Source organism: Oreochromis niloticus, linkage group LG16 (genome assembly GCF_001858045.2).
Source record: "Oreochromis niloticus isolate F11D_XX linkage group LG16, O_niloticus_UMD_NMBU, whole genome shotgun sequence".
Classification (NCBI taxonomy): domain Eukaryota; kingdom Metazoa; phylum Chordata; class Actinopteri; order Cichliformes; family Cichlidae; genus Oreochromis; species Oreochromis niloticus.
The window spans coordinates 19,627,818-19,648,180 of record NC_031987.2 but is presented as its reverse complement, the minus strand read 5'-3'; the positions used below and the strand labels follow the sequence as shown (position 1 = coordinate 19,648,180).

The 20,363-nt window shown below is 37.5% G+C and overlaps 1 protein-coding gene and 1 long non-coding RNA gene across 4 annotated transcripts; both read left to right on the top strand.

The window, feature by feature from the left end:
* Positions 1-2,196: 2,196 nt before the first annotated feature.
* On the top strand, positions 2,197-9,000 carry LOC102077313 (uncharacterized). 2 transcript variants are annotated; one of them, XR_266881.4, is made up of 5 exons: positions 2,197-2,336; positions 2,429-2,734; positions 2,820-2,910; positions 8,597-8,666; positions 8,757-9,000. It is a non-coding gene; the product is annotated as an uncharacterized LOC102077313 (long non-coding RNA). The 2 variants fall into 2 exon arrangements; XR_003216838.1 differs by having other exon boundaries at positions 2,231-2,336; positions 2,423-2,734.
* A 3,034-nt stretch (positions 9,001-12,034) lies between these two features.
* Positions 12,035-17,085, top strand: LOC100689782 (uncharacterized). Of its 2 annotated transcripts, none has more exons than XM_019353294.2 (5): positions 12,035-12,129; positions 12,225-12,542; positions 12,628-12,718; positions 15,644-15,728; positions 15,859-17,085. In XM_019353294.2, the coding sequence occupies exons 1-5, from the start codon at positions 12,054-12,056 to the stop codon at positions 15,967-15,969; spliced, it is 681 nt and encodes a 226-aa protein (XP_019208839.2). In that variant the 5' UTR covers positions 12,035-12,053; the 3' UTR covers positions 15,970-17,085. The 2 variants fall into 2 exon arrangements, with proteins under 2 accessions (XP_019208839.2, XP_019208838.2); XM_019353293.2 differs by having other exon boundaries at positions 12,219-12,542.
* Positions 17,086-20,363: the final 3,278 nt, after the last annotated feature.

Here is a 20,363-nt window from a genome sequence, read left to right as displayed (position 1 = left end):
CTAATTTAATTCTTCATGGCAACGGGGGTGATGTGCTTTTGGTCGAACATGATAGCATATTTCTGCGGATTTGTAAGCTCCTTGATGTGACTTTACCATCCCACCACATCCTAAAAGTGCTCTGGTCGACAGACATGCTAACTGTGGAGGGCGTTTGGTACAGTGAACACATTCTCATGTTTAAAAAACAGTTTGACACGATTTGAGATTAGGATTTGGTGCGTTACCCTGCTGGAAGCAGGCATCAGAAATTGGGTACACTGTGGTCATAAAGGGGTGGACATGGTTATTTAAAAAATACTCATCTTGGCTGTGGACATTTCACTCAGTTTTTACAAAGACCCTCACACCATTACACCACCAGCAGCCTGAACTGCTGATACAGGCAGTATGGATCCATGTTTTCATCAAATTCTGTCTCAACCATTTGGATATAACAGCAATAAAGACTCATCAGGAAACATTTCACCAATCTTTGGATGCCCAGCTGTGGTGAGCCAGTACCAACTGTAACCTCAGTTTCCTGTTCTTAGCTGACAGGGGTGACACCTGGTATGATCTTTAGCCCATTTGCTTCAAAGTCTGACATATCATGTGCTCAGAGATGCTCTTCTGCATAACTCAGCTGTAATCAATGGTTATTTGAGTTACGGTCCCATCAGCTCATAGCAATGTGGCCATTCACCTCTGACCTGTGGGACACAGCATTCTTAATTTCACATACTAAGTTTATTAAATTTGTTTTTTTTAAAAAAATGCATTACCAAAACAAAACAAACAACATGCAAAAACCATAAAAACAAAAAGGTTTGAGGTGGTAACCAGAGTGTCAATAGTGGGACAATATGTGTGCTTCTGTGATTGTGTAAAGGGACTTATGTCACTGACATCACCAGGGTTTCTAATGAAACAGTTTTTAATTCAGTTATCAAACAAAGCTTAATGAGAGCATTATACACAGCAAGAGGAGGTGGAGGTGGGTTTGACTCTTGTAACTCTGGTTTTACACTCTACATTTAACACCTGAAAGCTGTTGCTAAGGTTTAGCTATTGTGCTCTCAAAACATTCACATTCTCACCAGAACCCGTGCACCATACAAATCATCATTATCAGCAAATCCTCACAGTGAAAGACAGAAAAAAGAATCTCTTGTGTTTATACTATAACTATAACTATGTCACTATAAGGCAGTGTTACTAATCTTATCTCATATATTCAGGTATCTGAAACACCTGGAGAGTGGTAAGATATTATTATTGGTCGCTGCTTTTACTCTCCAAAAAGAATTATGATGAGGACGCTGAAACAGGATCCAGTCCAGGATCAGTTTCCCTCTCAGTCAGGAGAAGAGATAAGAAGATGTTTGTAATGTTACAGGCAGCAACTCTCTCAACCACAGGGTGGCACTGCTTGGTGTAAAAATAACAAACACACCACTGAGGTGGCAGGCTGAATTCAATCTATGATGTCTAAGCAGATCCTCTTAGACATTGTCGCTGACATTATCAGTTAGAGCCTGAAAGGTCCTGATAAAGTTTAGTTATTTAGCTCTCAAAACATTCACATTCTCACCAGAACACGTGCAACACAGCAAAAGCAGAAAGTCAGGAGGTTGCTACACAAGAACAGTTTGTTCAAAATCACACAGTCCTGTGATGAAATGTCATCAGCCAGCTGCTAATGAATAATTATACATGTCTGTTAATAGAAAACATATTAATGTTAATAATAATTCTGTATTGAGTCACGTGACAGTGAACTATTGATTATGACATATCTAAATGTCTTCTATAAAAATGACCTGCTGTTGTTAATTGTTCTACTTCACATTCATAAAGCAGAACAATCATAGTTGTGTCACAAACTGAGCAATGCAAGAAAATCGTTGCAGGTCCCAGTTTTTATCTGGTGGGTAAAGTCTGATTAACAATGCAGATGTTTTTTAGTAGTTGAAAATTGCTCCTTTACTCAGGTGCAGCTTATATTTCCATTTATGACATGAGTGACTAAATTACAAGAGGAAATTATTTGCAATATAATTGTGTTCAGTTTCTGGAAGAAATACACTTCAGTTGTGACAATTCTGACTCACTGCATACACAACTTAAATGTAAATTATTGCTTCAACAAATGGTGATACATTCACATACATTAGTTCAGAGCTCAACTCTACAGCAAGTAACCACTTCCTTTTTTGTGGCTCCTCCTCAGATACCAATAAAGCTGACAGTAAAGTTCAGGTCTGTTTCTCTCTGTCTGATGATCATGATGCTCACGATAAACCAAGCAGCACTGCTCTTCGTTCAGCTGTTAGTGGTGTGGCATGTCTTTGCAGGTAAAGAGCACATTTGTGTTTGAGATTCACTTTTTTCCAGATGAAGTGCAGATAGAATTTTATATTGAATGATTGTCTCCATTAAACTATAGAGATCGCTAAAGACGACCACAGAGCTGTGCTGGTGTCCAGAGGAGACTCAGTGACGCTGACTTGCAACATATCCAAGACAAATGCAACATTAATCACCTGGACCAACAACAGATCTGTTTTTAAATATTCCATTGTGCTGAATCGCACCTATTCAAATTTCTCATTGCATAGACTGAAAATAAATCATGAGCTAATTATTTTTAGTGCTCAGCCTGAAGATGAAGGACTTTATACATGTAGCATAACAGAGAGACGTGGTGTAAACAGCATTACATGGAATTTAACTGTGTCTGAGAACCCAGAAGGTAGGTAGGACAAAAAGCAGATCCAGTCAATTCTAGCAAAGGTCAACCAATCATTTTAAATTAATTCACTGCTGATTTTGTCCAGAACCCACTTCATCAAAATATTTTCTACACATACTCCCACCTGCAATTGGATTGCTTCTGTGTTGCATCACACTGGCTGTCTTACTCTACAGGTGAGTAAAACCTTTTTATCTTCATAATGAATACATGAATGTGATGATTTTTTTTTGTTTGTCTGTAGAATTGTTCTCAGTACTTGTAAGACTGATTGGATTATAAAGCACTATTTTCTATTATATCCGCCTACACTGAAAATGTTTAAAGTGTGTTTTAAATAAGTAAAGAGGGAAATGGAAATGTGATAATGTGGCTTATACCATTGCGTTCATAGACGTGATGATTAATGTTGTCATATTTCTATGATGTTTTTAAAGCAAATCATTACATTAGTGGTCACAGGCTCAGTGCCTCATTGGACAGAGCTCAGATCTTTTTCATTGCTAAATGCAACTTTTTATTTAATAAGATGATGCATTATTATCTATCTTTGAAAACTTTAATAATGAAAGAGCTCAGGTTTTTCTTCACTACTTCTTTAAGCACCGCAAACATGCTCTGAATATAAAGCTGTGAATCAGCCCGCTGTGCTTTCTTGCGGGGAGCTATTGTTCTATACAACAGGACAAAAAGTGACAATGACAGTAGTAAAGAACTGGCTAAAAGTGGTTAGAGTCAAAGCTGTCATTCATTCTCTGAGGCAACCCTTCGCCAACATGTACATTTACATCCTACAACTACAAAAGAATGCAAGCTGAACTCATTCTGTACAGGTTCATCATACATTTTGTAAAAAAAAAAACCCATTAAAATAACAAAGAAGTCATCCCACTAAACACTGGATGTTTTATAGACGTGCACTTTTGTTTTAGCTCAAGAGCCTGCGTCATCTTGGAGATGTCCGCTAATCGCTCTGCATTCCTTCATACATAACTGTTATGATCAATCCCATTTCAGAAGGTGTGATACTTTTCTAGATCATTTTCCAATAACTTCCTAGCCTGTAGGAAACATGCCCTCCAGCCTCTGGAAACATGGGACTACAGAAGCAGTATAAAAATAACATCTGTCCACAACGACCACATTTGGACTATAAATAGCCTGTACATGGCGGTCCTACGGACATCAACATCAGACATTACAAAACAACTCCTTCAGTGTATCAAAATTTGACGTCCAAAAATGACATATGAAAGACGTGACTCCGATATTACTTTACATAGTGGGTTAGGGTTAGGTCTTGATCCCAGAGGTTATATGGGGTCTCATGTGTATGCTGTCTCTGTTTGGGGAATACAAACTTTGAGTGCTTCCATTCATGGAGATTTTCACATGGGTGGGGTAATACAGGGATACAGGAAGTGAAAGATCAAAAATGAGAGCCAATGAGGAGTACAAAATAAAACAGGAACAGAAAATAAACACACAAAAAATACTCAATGGTTTCATACTTCAGTGGCAGTGACCTCAATTTTACTGCATACCTATACAACAAACTGCATCCACACTCGTGTATACTATGTTTAAAAATCTAATATAATTCGTGATTATTGATGCATGCACAGTCATTTGGAGTTCAGTATTTTGCTCAAAGACAACTTCACATGTGAACTGAGGGAACTCTAGATCAAACAATGAACGTGTGAATCTTAGACGCCCACTCTCCTGATTCACAGGCTGCTCTGAAGAACATCTTGAGAACTCAGATATTCATCCTTAAAACCTTCTCAGATCTGTATCAGACTGAGGACTGAGGTGGCAGAACAAGCTGAATCGTTCTGTTTATGAATGTTTTGGTGGACAAACGGGATCTAAACAATACTGAGCAGGTTGTTTTAATATTGTGTGTGAGTAATGCCTATCGCACTTTCATTGTGTTAAATAAATTACACTGTTCAAATACTGCAACACAAAAGTCAGCCTTACAAACAATGCACTTAAAAATCTAAAACAGCATTTATTTTACCGTCTGTGCTAATAGACATTTTGTTTAGTATTAAAGTTTTGAGCTTTAATATTTAGTCCTTCACTAATTAACATTTACACAATAGTTTCAAAAAGCACAGGCATTATATTATTTTTTCAAATAAAGCATACACACAATGTCTTAAAAATGGGGAAAAAAGTCATATAATTGATGGAAAATTGAAAAACTAAGAACATTTTGGATATTGTTTGGTGCTGCAGTTTTATCACAAACAAAGGACCTAAGATGCTGATATGTTCCAGGCTATACAAATCCTGTACATGTATCCTTACTTTGACTAAACCTGTGTGACTTCACAGGCCTGGTAACTGTCATGGTAATGTAACACAAACAGAGTCGCTGTGAGTTATTTATTTTTTATTATTATATCTTTATTTAAGACATGTACAACAAACCTACATATATATATATATACATAGACAAACACAATGACATTTAAGAAGTGAAATGAATTTTACAGGATTTAAAGAAAGTGTACAATAGTTACTTAAACTAAATTAGGCTGGTGCATAAATTTGGCCACCCTTGATGTTTTATTGATTTGAATACCTTTAGCACTAATTATTGGAACATAAAATTTGTTTGGTAAGCTCATTGGCCCTTGACCTACATACACAGGTGAATCCAGTCATGAGAAAGTGTATTTAAGGTGGCCAATTGCAAGTTTTTCTCCTCTTTGCATCTTCTCTGAAGAGTGGCTACATGGGAGGTTAAAACAACTCTCAAATGACCTGAAAACAAAGATTGTTCAACATCATGGTTTAGGGGAAGTATACAAAAAGCTATCTCAGAGATTTCAGCTGTCAGTTTCCACTGTGAGGAACATATTGAGGAAATGGAAGACCACAGGCACAGTTCTAGTTAAGGCCGGAAATGACAGGTCAAGGAAAATCTTAGATAAGTAGAAGCGAAGGATCGTGAGAACAGTCATAGTCAACCCACAGACCAGCTCCAAAGACCTACAACATCATCTTGCTGCAGATGGTGTCACTGTGCATTGTTCAACTATTCAGCGCACTTTGCAGAAGGAGATGCTGTATAGGAGAGTAATGCAGAGGAAGCCTGTTCTGCACACATGCCACAAACAGAGTCACTTGAGGTATGCTAAAGCACATTTGGACAAGCCAGCTTCATTTTGGAATAAGGTGCTGTGGACTGATGAAACTAAAATTGAGTTATTTGGACATAACAAGAGGCAGTATGCATGGTGGAAACAGAACACAGCATTCCAAGAGAAACACTTGCTACCCACAGTAAAATGTGTTGGCGGTTCCATCATGCTGTGAGGCTGTGTAGCAAGTGCAGGTACTGGGAATCTTGTTAAAGTTGAGGGTTGCATTCCAGCCAGTATCAGCAGATTCTTGAGAACAATGTTTAAGAATCAGTGACAAAGTTGAAAATCTACTAAGACGTTCAGGCAGAGGATCAAGTACAATATTCTGGAATGGCCATCTCAGTCCCCAGACAGACTCAGGCTCAGAAACCATCAAACCTGAGTGAACTGGAGATGTTTTGTAAAGACGAAAGGTCCAAAATCCCTTCAACCAGAATCCAGACTCTCATTGGAAGCTATAGGAAGTGTTTAGAGGCTGTTATTTCTGTAAAAGGAACATCTACTTACGTAATACTTAATACTTACGCTATTGTGTACTTCACACACGGAGAGATGCCAAACTGCCTTTCATTGTTCTTGTAACAGTGACAATAAAAAGCTATTCTATTCTATTCTATTCTATTCTATTCTAAATATAGATGTAATTTTTCTGTTGGGGTGGCCAAATTTATGCATTTATGCAATTTATTTCACTTCGAAAAATATCATTGTGTTCATCTGCTATATGACGTATTTAAATGAAATTGCTGATCCAAACAGCCAATGATTTATGAAGGAAAATCATGAAAATTATCAAGGGTGCCCAAACTTTTGCATACCACTGTAAGTCCGAAATGGAGTAGGAAGAAGTATGTACATACTTATTAATCCCTACGCCACACTCAACACTCTACTGAATCAACATATTCGGTGTTACCCCAACTTCCCCTCATCACTTATCCCACACAATAAAGTCAGACTGAAGGACATGTATAACCATAGCTACAGTGATAGATATAATTCAGATACAATTTAACTTAGTTATATATACACTATCTTCATCAACTTTATCAGCTTCATATTCAAAACATCTTTATGCACTGACTAATGCTTGAACATTGCTGTAGCCCCAAAGGAAAACTGTTCCACAGTTTTACTCCACAAATGGTAATACAAAAGGTTTTAACTCTTGTCTGTGCTTTAAGAGTCTTCAAATTAAATTTTCCCCTCAAATCATAGTCCTCTTCTCTGTCAAAAAACATCCTTTGTGCATTTCCTGGTAACATATTATATCTGGCTTTGTACATAATCTTTGTTGATTTTTATTTTATAAGATCCATAAGCCTCAGGATTTTCAGTTTTAAGAACATGATGTTAGTGTAGTCTCTAAATCCTGCTTCAGTAATCATCCCAATTGCTTTTTTCGGAGTTTTACATAATGGTTATCTTTTTTTTTATCTATTATCACACCCAGAAATTTTGTATGAGAAACTTGCTCCACTTCAACATTATTTATCAACAATTTGCTCCAGCATCTCTTTTACAATTTCCAAATAACATAAATGTAGTTTTATTCAAGTTTAGCAATAACTTATTTCTATCAAACCATATTTTCAGTTTAATCATTTCTTGTGTGACAATTTCCAAAATTCTCTCCAGCACAAAAAATATTTGTATCATCTGCAAATAAAATAAACTGTAATATATCAGATGTTTTACATATATCATTGATGTACAGGATAAACAGTTTTGGTCCCAATACTGACACCTGTGGAACGCCACAAACACTGTCCAGGCACTCTGATTGATATTCACCAACCTTCACAAATTGTTGCCTGTCTCTCAAATAATAAGCTTTTTTTTTTAGGTCAATGAAAACTCCAACTGTGCATTGTCTTTGATCTGTATTATTAGTGGCATTTTCAATTAGTTCCATTATGCCAGTGTGTGAATGTGTATGTGAATGGGTGAATGACTGGATGTGTAAAGCGCTTTGGGGTCCTTAGGGACCAGAGAGGCGCTATATAAATACAGGCCATTTCAATGCCGTGGATGTTGATCTATTTGGTCTGAAACCATACTGATAGTCCATTATTATTTGATGTTTATCAATGAATTTGTCAAGTCTATTAGTGAAAACTTTTTCCAGTATTTTTGAAAATTGTAAAATTAGAGAAACAGGCCTGTAATTTGGGAATTGGTGTCTATCTCCATTTTTATACAGCGTTATTACTTTAGCTGTTTTCATTTGTATTGGGAATATTATATCCTGTTATAACAGGATATTCCAAAATTCAACCCTATTATTGCAATAACCACAGTAATAACAATACTTAAAGAACTGGGATGTGTCAGTAATGGGACTCAAAAACACAATAACTGTATACGCAACTGTTTATATTCACTTTCAAAGACAATTTTCATATTTTTCTTTGCTATGAACTGTCAGATTAGGTATTGTGCAATTAAAAGTGTGTTTCATACATATCACCCATAATTCATACCTCTAATTTGGTAAATATAAAAAAACAGCAACAGATATTTATAATTTTCACTATAAATAATCCACTATCAGAAAATTTTCACAGGAAGGAAATAGAAAAAAGAATATGTTTTGTGTTTATTCTAGTCATTATGAGGCAGTGTTTACTCATCCTGTCTTACTGAAACACCTGGCAACTTCTAAGATTTTGTTATTGGTCACTTCTGTTTTTTTTTCCAGAAAAATCATGATGATGAAACTAAATCAGGATGCAGTCCGGGATCAGATTCCTCCTCAGTCAGGAGAAGAGGTCAGAAGACTGTTGCCATCTTTAACACTGTCACATGTCTCTGCCTTTGTACACTCTACACTGATTTTTATTTTTCCTTTGTCTTTATAGACATCTCTCCCTCAGCCACAGGGTGGCAGCACTGATTGTAAAAACAACAGGCAGAGGAGTCGGTATATGGAGAGACTGAATTCAATCTATGATCACTTCTCAACTGAAAAACCTTCCAGTTCCTGACAGACATGAACAGTGTCAGAGCAGAAACTGCAAGGGAACGCCATCCGAGGGAGGACACCCGGGCTATAATAGCCTCAGCTTCAGCTCAGACAAATGACCTGAACCCCCCCCCCCCCCCCCCCCGCACTGTCCCCACTGGAGATGCACTGTTCTACACAGGTCTGAACCCCCTTAGCCAGATCATTAACAAGACCGGCTAGGGATACCAACTACACAATCAAGCAATCATCAGCCACCACCTCTACATGGATGACATCAAGCTGTATGCCAAGAGTGAACGAGACATAGACTCACTGATCCATACCACTAGGATATACAGCAATGACACTGTGATGTCATGCGGACTGAAGAAGTGTAGTGAGGTGGTAACAAAGAGAGGGAAAGCAGTCAGAACTGAGCGAACTGCACTAGTAGAAGACAACAATGCAGACATCAAGCACAGCTACAAGTCCATCCATACCATGCATGGAGGGTTTCACCATATCCTGAGATTGTACACTAAGCAGAATGAAGGAGACTAATGAGTGTCAGTGTCATTATTGCTTTACTCTGCAGAAAAATTATGATAAGGACACTGAATCAGGATCAGTTTCTCCCTCAGTCAAGACAAGAGGTTAGAAGATCGTCATCATCTTTGATACTCTCAAATTTGTTTACTTTATTCTCTATCTCAGAGTCAGCACCAAATTTATTTGAGCCTTTTGTCTTTATAGGTAAGTATATTTATTTATACATGATTTCAAGCTCTCTGAACCATTTTCCAACAAAAAACACTCAGGTAATTCAGACCTCCACCAAGGCAGGTCACTCTCTGTGCAGTATTTTAGGGAATAGTGTTGTATTTTGTATTCATTAATTTGGTTTTCTTTGTTGCTTTTAAGCATTTTTAAAGAAGTTTCACTGCAGAAATAATTAAGTGTAAAGTGCAGACTTTTGCTCTTCGCCCAACAGAAATACTTTTTAATATGCGTGCCATAATTTTGAGTATAATAATAATAATTTTTTATTGTTCATTAATGTGGATGTAGTGCATTTTTGTTTAGTAAAATTTCTTTAAATATTTAGTAATAATTAGCAAATGAACAAAAGTTTTCTATGTTAATGTCCATTTTTGGAGTTTAGCTATTCTGTTTTTACATTTTGTATTTTTGTATTGGTTTTCTTGTTTTTTTTTCTTTACGTCAGAGAGTGGTACAGACGAGTACAGAGCTGTGTTGTTGTCAAGAAGACACTTGGTGATGTTGACTTGCAGCATATCCAATAAAAAAAATAAAACAATAATCTCTTGGATTTTCAATATTTCCTTCTGCTAGAATCACTGCAAATAGACAGCGGTTATAGTTATTTCTCCTACAGCATTCACTCTACCCCTCTAAATGTACTTGAAATGAGAGGAGTAAGAACACAGAATTAATTTGACTGCAATCTGCTATCTACTGACATCTAGTGGTGAGATTACAGCTACACACTGTACCTTAAATCAACCTCCCAATATTAAAGTGACTGTTTAAGACTGAAATATTATATTATTTGTATGTTGAAATATTATGTGATTAAACTTCATGAACCCTTAAATTTATTTTATTTCATTAACTAAACATAAATCAAGAATTACCCACAAAGTTAATTCTTTTTACTGAAGACATGCATGCAACATTACAAGTTGCCTACAGTCATTCATCGCTTCTAATTTTATACAGAAACCATTTCATCAAAGTATTTTCTATACATACTCCCACCAACAATTTGATTGCTTATTGAAAAGGATAAGTCTTGAAATTGTGTCAACCGAGATACACTGTTAATCAATGTGAAATTTAATAGATACTAATCCAGCCTTTCAACTTTTTATTTGATCAAATTTCTGCTCAATGAGTACCAATTTTATTCTTTTTTTCAGTAAATCTCTCTAAATCTGAGCACTTTATACTTTCTTAATATGACTGAACTTGAGCCTCACTTAACTGCTCCAGTTATGCTACAGGTACAGGTTTTAAGAAAAGCGATCCATAGTTTAAAATAAGTTTGACAAACATGCACATTAGCATATTAACATACATACTGGCATATTTTCAAACTTGAACTGTAAGATTCTTTCTTATGAACGAAGTCTGAATGCATAAATGTAGAATATATATGAATATATGTAACAAGTGGAACATGTAATGTTTTTAAATAGCCAGCAGATTGTGAGAGTTGATTATATTTATATTATTAAGTTGATAAGTTGGTTAGTGATAACTGGATAAATGTGATTTAAAAGGTGGCCTTTAACCTTTGTGTGTCTAAGATGAATATCTGGGATTTACAGACCAAGATGTTTGTTATTAGTGGTTTTTAACATCACAAAAATGTGATGACTGAGTTTAAACAATCTGAGAAGCATTTTATGTGAAGTATATTGAGTTAATATTTTGTGAAACATTTAAAAGAAATAAACTCTTGAGCACCTCCAACTTTACAATGAAATAAAAATTCTAATAAATAAAATGTATGATTAAGTGCAGACAAAATGGGTAAATTGAACTTTCATTTTATTGATAAAAGATTCAAACTTGAGAAATTCTTCAATTAGAAAATAAGATGTATTAATTTAGTGAGCACCCCAAACTATTTGTATTTTTAAAAGAATGAATGAGCCAAGGAAGACACTGAAAAGAAGAAATGTCAGTAGTAAGGTAGAGGTGACTGATATGATATCTAACTTTGGGAAATCTTGGGTCCTTGCATTTTGCTTTGAGATCTTCAACTTTCTGAAATTCATTTCCCAAATACAGTCTTTACTTCATTAAACCAATCAGTCCAACTTTACAATGTAAAAGCACACCACAGTATTTAGGTGTCATTTTCAGAGGTGGTGATGTAGTGTTGCAGTTCAAAGTTGCCTCTCTACACAAGTGAGTCACACGAGAGACTAAAATATAGGAGACAATTATTTGTCATATAATTATATTCCCACTTCACTTTCCATGTTTGAACTGTGACAATTTGTTGTGAATCTGAAATATTGTATAAATTACTCCCATGTAACATATTTTCTCAAAAAAAAGTGAATCACAAACATTTGTGTTGAGTTTAACTGCAACAAACCACTTCCTCTTTTTTTTTGCAGCTCCTCCTCAGATACACATAAAGCTGACAGTAAAGTTCAGGTCTGTTTCTCTCTGTCTGATGATCATGATGCTCACGATAAACCAAGCGGCACTGCTCTTCGTTCAGCTGTTAGTGGTGTGGCATGTCTTTGCAGGTAAAGAGCACATTTCTGTTTGAGATTCACTTTTTTTTCCCAGATGAAGTGCAGATATAATTTTATATTGAATGATTGTCTCCTTTAAGCTATAGAGATCGCTAAAGACGACCACAGAGCTGTGCTGGTGTCCAGAGGAGACTCAGTGACACTGACTTGCAACATATCCAAGACAAATGCAACATCGATCATCTGGACCAGCAACAGATCTGTTTTTCAATATTCCATTGAGCTGAATCGCACCCATTCAAATTTCTCATTTCATAGACTGAAAATAAATCATGAGTTTCCTACAAAGCTAATTATTTTTAGTGCTCAGCCTGAAGATGAAGGACTTTATACATGTAGCATAACAGACAGACATGGCATAAACAGCATTACATGGAGTTTAACTGTGTCTGAGAACCCAGAAGGTAGGTAGGACAAAAAGCAGATCCAGTCAATTCTAGCAAAGGTCAACCAAGTATTTTAAATTAATTCACTGCTAATTTTGTCCAGAAACCACTTCATCAAAGTATTTTCTACACATACTCCCACCTGCAATTGGATTCCTTCTGTGTTGCATCACACTGGCTGTCTTACTCTACAGGTGAGTAAAACCTTTTTATCTTCCTAATGAATCCATGAATGTGATTATTTTGTGTTCTTCTTCATTTTTTGGCCGAACCAAATAAGAAAAAGACAAAGTGAAATGGAAATAAATTTATATGGCTAATATTATTGGGTAATTCATTTAAAAATTAAAATTGTCATATTTCTATGATGGTTTCAAAGCAAATTATGATAAAAGAAAATTCCAAGTACACAGTAAAATTAACAAATAAAATGCATTTAGATTCATAAATCCAAGCTGGACCTCTTGAGCTCAGTTCAGTTAAATAAGAAAATCACTGACACAGGGTGATCGTTAATACCAGACCAAGAATGCAGGTGAAAAATCTCTCATTGCATCCAGCTCTGCCAGTAAACATGGTAAACTGTGATGGAGCAAAATACTGAAACTGCATCCATCGACAGTGTCTGTGTTCAATAAAAAATAAAACACAGAATAAATGTGTCTGGATGTAGTTTCTTTTATTACTCAACCCAACTTTTTATTTCATATGAAGATACTTTATTGTTTTAGGTAGGAGAACACCAAATTATCATGTTTGAGCTGAAATAGTTTTTATTTTTCAAGTTTAGTTTTTTGTTCAGTACTTCTGTAAAGGCTTAAACCAGCCTTTGTTCTTTATGTTGGCCTATTTTTCTATACAGATGAGAGTGAAAAGAGGAAATAAGAGTCGTGAAGAAGTGGTTAAAGGTGGTCAGAGTCAAAGCTATCATTGATACTGGGGCCGTTTTTTTTTCTTTTCTTGTGGTAAACCTTCTCCGGCGTGCATGTTTCCATTCTGCAACTACAAAAGTACCTTTGTTACTCTCAAAGAGTCTGCGTTCACTGTGCATAGGGTCATCGTGCTTCATGTAGATTTTGCTACAAACTACTGAGATGCACTCCCCAAACAGATGATATTCCCTGCTGTAAATTAAGGTTTGGTACACAGGAAATAAGTTCAACAAGACACTCGGAGACAAAACAGGGCCAGACAACAAGAAGGATAAGAAAGCTGGAATGCTGAATACTTGAGAAAGATAATCTGAAAGAAGACGAGAAGAACTCAGCTTACATGCAGAGAGGAGGAGACAGAGGCAGGTATATTGTGCAATATAGCAGGAACTTAAATTGATGTGGTCATATAGGAATACAGGAGGTAAAAAATCAGAACTTTACGTAGTACTCATGATGAGTACCACATAAAGGAAAAGCATATAACACTAAAACCACTGCTGATTGATGCATTTTGGGGTTCAGTATTTTGCTCAAAGACGATTTGACATGACTCTGGGGACTGTGTTGTTCTTGTGCTTTTAGATTTGACAGTTACGTTTGATACAGTGGATCATGCCATTTTACTCTCTCGTTTGGAGCACTGGGTGGGCCTTAGGAGTGTTTCAGTTCTTTCTTGGCAGGGCAAAGTTTTTGTGTCAGTCTCTGTGACCATGTGTGGTCCTCCGCTGCTCTCTTGTGTGGTGTCTCACAGGGCTCAGTTCTAGGTCCCCCTCCTCTTTTTTTTAATATCTGCTCCCTCTTGGTTGTATACTTAGAAAACACGGCATTGCATCCCACTTTTATGCTGAGGACTGTCAGATCTATGTCCCTCTAAAGAAAAAAGGCACATATCAAGCTTCTTTCAGCTCAGGCAGCTGGCAAAAATAAAGCCAATTCTTTCACGGCAGCACTTTGAGACTGTTATCTACGCTTTTTTTAGCACTCGGCCCGATTACTGTAATGCATTTTATATAGGGGTCAGTGCATCATACATTACTCATCTACAGAGTGTCCAAAATGCCACAGCTCCTCTTTTAACTGGCACTTGAAAGTTTCAGCACATTTCCCATATTTTAGCTTCACTTCACTGGTTGTCCATTTCTTTTAGGATTCATTTTTTAATTCTTTTATTTGCTCCATGGCCTAGCCCCATCTTATCTGTCTGAGCTGCTACAGCCTTATATACCCACCCGCTCTCTCAGGTCAGCTGATCAGCTGCTCCTGAATGTACCCAGGACTGAGCGTAAACTTAGAGGAGATTGAGCTTTTGCTGTAGGAGCTCCACAACTGTGGAACGATCTGCCTTTAGAGATTAGACAGGCTTCTTCCCTACATGTTTTTAAATCACTCCTGAAAACTCACCTCTTTACCCTGGCCTTTGACACCGTGTGAGATGTTGGTTTTATTTTTAGTTGTTTTTAGTTGATTCTATGATGTTTTATCTTGTTTTTTAATATAGGGCTGTTTTTTTTTTATGTATTATGTGTTTTGTTTATTGATTTTTGCTGTTTTCTGTTATTCTATTTTTTTTAAAACAAATTTTCTGTTCAGCACTTTGGTCCTGTGCTGGGTATTTTAAAGTGCTTTATAAATAAAATTGGATTGGACTGGACTGGAGGTTCAGATAATCAACCTTGTGATTAAATAGCACCAACCTTATATCCTGAGTCACAGCTACCTATAAAGAAAATGTTGAGAATACAAGAAAGAACCTAAGATGCTAATGTAGCAGCAAACCTCACAAGATCCCCCAGATCTCCATCAGACAGAAGTCTGAGGTTTCAGAACAAACTCAGATGTTCCAGTCAAAGATATTTTAGTGACACAAGGGGAGGAGCTTAACACTATTGGGCTGGTAGTTTTAATGGTGAGCCTCAGCAGTATCTATTAGAATTTCACTGTGTTAAATAAGTTGAGTTATTTAAAGAATATAACACAAAACTGAATGTTATATTCATTTTTCATGAACTCAAAATATGTTTTCATTCATTTCACCAAAATTTTTACCTCTACTTTGTGAAAAAACAAAAACAAAATATCTATAGAAAAATAATGATTATTTTTACTATGATCAAATTCTTAATCATTTCTAAACTCATATATAAAAATGAAGTAAAAATAACGTTCTGTGTTATTTTTCATTAGATGCTGCACCAGGACCCTGAAACATGGCTTGCATGAGATCAGGATCTTGAGTTTTGTCCAGTATCATGTTCAGCTGGAAGGAAAGGTTAGAGGAACTTTATTTTTTTTTCCCCACACAAAATGTTTCAACTCATATCTTTTCTTACCTACCCTCATGCTTGCTATTTAATGTTTTTCTAGTAAAAATTAAGTTTATTTACACTTTTGATCCATAGGTGGTCCCTCCACAACCTCAAAGATTTGCAGTGTACAGGACAGGAAGCACTTTGAGACACTCAGTCCAATCTTTGGCTTATAGTGTGCTGACAAGAAGAAAGTCCAGATAAAGAAGATGAAAAGGAAACAAAGTATAGACTGTTTAATTCATTGTCAGTGCTTGTAAGAATAATTCAACCACAAAGCTCAAACACCATTTTTCATTGTGTCTGCCTGGATTTATAGAATCAATTTACAAAAATGACAAATGATTGCTTTTATGTTGATCATGCAGTTTAGTTTTATTTTTATTACCAGGTTTTGAAATGTCTGGAGGCTTCACCAATTAAGAAAAAACTAAAGGAAATGTAAATAAATTTACATTACACTTAAAAATGAAAATTGTCACATTTCTATTATGGTTTTAAAGCATTTTATAAAAAATGAAAATTCCAAGTACACAACAATGTTAACAAATAACATTCATGGAGATTCATAAAACCAAGCTGGACCTCTTGAATTTAATTATGTTAAATAACAAAATCACTATATTAGCGGACACAGGTTTTATGTTCGTACCAGACCAAGAATGCAGCTGCAAAATCTTTCATTGCATTCAGCTCTGCTAGTCCACATGGTAAACTGTGATGGAGCAAAATACTGAAACTGCATCCATCAACAGAGAGTTAGAAAAAAAAGAAAAAGCATGGATAAAATGTGTCTGGATGTAGATTGACGTGTAAAAATATTTCCCAGAAAAATTTAATTATTCACCTTTTTTTCATTTCATATGAAGATAATGTTTTTTCTTTCAGGTATATTCAAAGGTTGGAGAAGACCTGAATTATCGAGTTTCAGCTGAAATAGTCTTTTTTGGTAAAGGAAAAAAAAATGCAGTTTTTTTTGTTCAGTACTTATGTAAGAACTGCAAACTTCTAACTTTACAGGCTTGAATTAGCTCTATGTTGGCCTATTTTTCTATGCCACTACAGGTGAAAATAGGAAATGAGAGCTGTGAGGTATTTAAAGGTTGTCAGAGTCAAACAGGCATGTTTCCATTCCGTGACAAGAAAAGTACCTGTGGTTTCTGGGTCCACTGTGCGTAGGCTCATGATGCTTAAACATACACGTTTTTGGAAAAAAAAACAAAAAACAAAACAAAACTTGGATCATTGCTTTTGTATAGATTTTACTTGGACAATCTACTGAGATGCACTCCCCAAATAGACTGTATCCACTGTTGTTAATCAAGGTTTGTGTCAGTGTGTTTATTTACAGTGAGAATTAGTGAACAATGTGCAACAGTTTCAATGACATGGTTTCCGTGAACGTGCTCCCGACTTTCGCTCCATGCTCGTGGTCTGTGACAGACAAACTTCCCCAACACTTGATTTACCAATCGCTCCACTCCCGTGACCTGGTAAGACAAAATGGGAAGATCAGTGGCAAACTCACGAAAAGCATGACCACAATATTTCCGCTCACAGCCTGGGCTTCACTAACTCGATAACTCAGCGATCCGGAGTCGACTAAAGCCCACCCACCCAGTTAAGTGGTGTCCACTGACAAAGGTAATTAGTGGCAGCTGGTGAGACTAAATGGGAGACAGGTGCGGCTGACTACAGTGCAGGAAACTCATCCGGCCTAATGATGCCCCAAAACTGGCACACCGAAACACGCACACACAAACACAGAGGAGGAGGCAGGGGACCAGGAGGGGAGCCCAAAACAGAACACAAAGAAAAACATGCACACAGGCAGGACGACCGGCTGAGACTTTCAAACCATGACAGTTTGGTGAGTTCAACAAGACACCTGGAGACAAAACAGGGTGAGGCGAGAGGAAGGATAACAAAGCTGGAATGCTGAATACATGAGAAAGGTTGGAGGTTAGTCACACTACTCAGGCCAGTCAGTTAAATAGAACAAGAGACCTTTATTTGTCATTAGCAGACCATATAAGCCAGGTCTCCACGGCTCTACTCTGTCCGTATATACATGTGCAGGGTTAGGTAGTCACCGGTGCCAGCCCGTTACTGGTAAGGTCTCTTGGAACAGATACACGAGCAGCATGTAATGGCTGCCGCTGCACTCACACACACCCAAGGAGTCTCTCCAACTGCTACAATAGTAGGACAACACCCTCTAGCGGTGCTATATCACAATAATAAGGGTTGGTACAGTGTGGACATAAAGGAATATAGAAAGTTAAAATCAGAAATGAAAGATGATCATGATGAGTCCAAAATAAAGGAAGAACAGATATAATGCAAGACAAAATATAAAACCATAAACATAACTTATGGTTTCTGGAGAGTTTTCACAAGCACATTGTGCTTGTGAGTGCACAACTCACAATCAGAAATGTGTTCTTACACATAAAATTGCATTCAAACATTATATACCATCCATCCATCCTCTTCCGCTTATCTGGGTTTGCAGGGGAAGCAGGCTACGCAGAGAAGTCCAGCCCTGGTAGGGTCTCCCGTGGACATTATATACTAAAAAAAAATAAAATTAAAAAAATAAACCACACACTCACTGCCAACTGATGCATCCAGAGCATTTGGGGATCAGCATTTTACTCAAAGATGATTTGACACGTGGACCGGGTGAGCTGAGGTTCAGATAATCAACCCTGTAAATAAAAGAGCACCAACTGTACTTTGTGTCACAGCTACCAGGGGTGACCGTAGCTCAGGGGGTTGGGAAGCGCACCTGTAACCGGAAGGTCGCCGGTTCGAGTCCTGGCCTTTCTGTCCTGGTCGTTGTGTCCTTGGTCCTTGTGTCTTGGGCAAGACAATTTACCCTACCGCCTACTGGTGTTGGCCAGAGGGGCCGATGGCGCGATATGGCAGCCTCGCCTCTGTCAGTCTGCCCCAGGGCAGCTGTGGCTACAATTGTAGCTTGCCTCCACCTGTGTGTGAATGTGAGAGTGAATGAATAGTGGCATTGTAAAGCGCTTTGGGTGCCTTGAAAAGCGCTATATAAATCCAATCCATTATTACTTATGAAGAAAATATTAAGATGACAAGAAAGAACCTAAGATATTAATGTAGCAGCAAACCTCACAATATCCTCCAGATCGCCATCACACTGAGGTCTGAGTTGTTCCAGTCATGGATGTTTTAGTGCTTAACTGAAACCTGGCAACAACCTGATGACTTTTCTCAGCTAAATGAATCTACTCCTCTGGGGTTTGTTTACCTTTCTAAACCTCGCTGCTCAGGTCGTGGGGGTGGTCTCGCGATCTTCTTTCGCCAGCACTTGAAAGTCCTGCCAGTTAATGTTGATACCTTTAGTTCTCTAGAGGTCCTTGCATGTGAGCTGACTGGACCCATTCCCACCATCATAGCTACTGTATACCGCCCCCCCAAACCTAACCCTGTCTTCCTCAGTGACTTTGCTAATCTACTAACCCATCTTTCATCTCTCTCCCCAAATGTGATCTTGGTGGGAGATTTCAACATTCACATGGACAATAATGACCTTCTGCTCACCAGAGACTTTTCCTCCTGTCTCGAAGGCTCTGAATTTAAACGATTTATCGACTTTCCCACTCACTCTAAAGGACACACCCTGGACTTGGTCTGCTGTTCTGGTCTTACTCCCTCGAATCTTTCTGCTACTGAAATCCCCATAACTGACCACTTCCTCCTTTCATTTAATCTCACTCTCTGCTGCTCTTCTACCAAGCCAACCCGTCTCATCTCGTTCCGCAACATCAAGAACATTGATATGGACATTCTCACTACCAGCTTGGACAATGTTCAGATTCCGGACTTCTATTCTACTCCTGATGATTTGTTGTTATATTATAATAATTGTCTACGCACTGTCCTTGATTCTCTGGCTCCTGTAAAAACCCACTCTGTTTCCTTCGCTCGCTCTGCTCCCTTTACCTCTGACCTCTGACCTCCGAGCTCTGAAGGCCAAAGCTCGGCAGCTAGAGCATAAATATAAGAAATCTGGTTTAACTGTTGATTCAGAAATCTATAAATACCACGTACTTCAGTATAAAGACTCCATCAGCAAGGCCAAACAAAGCTTCTACTCTGGTATTATCAGTTCTTATGAGGGTAATGCAAGGACTCTGTTTTCAGTTCTCAACAAACTAATTCACCCCCCCAACGCTTTACCACCACACTTCTATTCCTCTGAAACCTGCAACTCCTTGATGCTGTTCTGGACTACGAAAATCAGTAACATCCACCAGCAACTCAGATCAAATGTTGTGTCTACGCCCTCTCCAGAACCTTTTCTCCTTTTTGAGCCGTTTTCCACTTTTCATCTTCCTGATTTATCTGATATTTCCGAGTTCATATGTAAATCAAAGCCTGCCACATGTCATCTTGACCCCATGCCCACGGGGCTTGTGAAATCCTGCCTCTCTTCTTTACTCCCACTCATCTCTGCTATCATTCACTCTTCTCTCACCACTGGTATCGTTCCCTCCTTATTCAAGACTGCTCTAGTCACTCCTATACTGAAAAAACCTTCTTTAGATCCTAACAACTTTAACAAC

Coding starts and splice junctions, on each gene's coding strand:
- LOC100689782 (XM_019353293.2), top strand. CDS start 12,054: ATGATCATGATGCTCACGATAAACCAAGCGGCACTGCTCTTCGTTCAG. Junction 12,130..12,218: donor GGTGTGGCATGTCTTTGCAG/GTAAAGAGCACA, acceptor GTCTCCTTTAAG/CTATAGAGATCGCTAAAGAC. Junction 15,729..15,858: donor ATGTTCAGCTGGAAGGAAAG/GTTAGAGGAACT, acceptor TTTGATCCATAG/GTGGTCCCTCCACAACCTCA.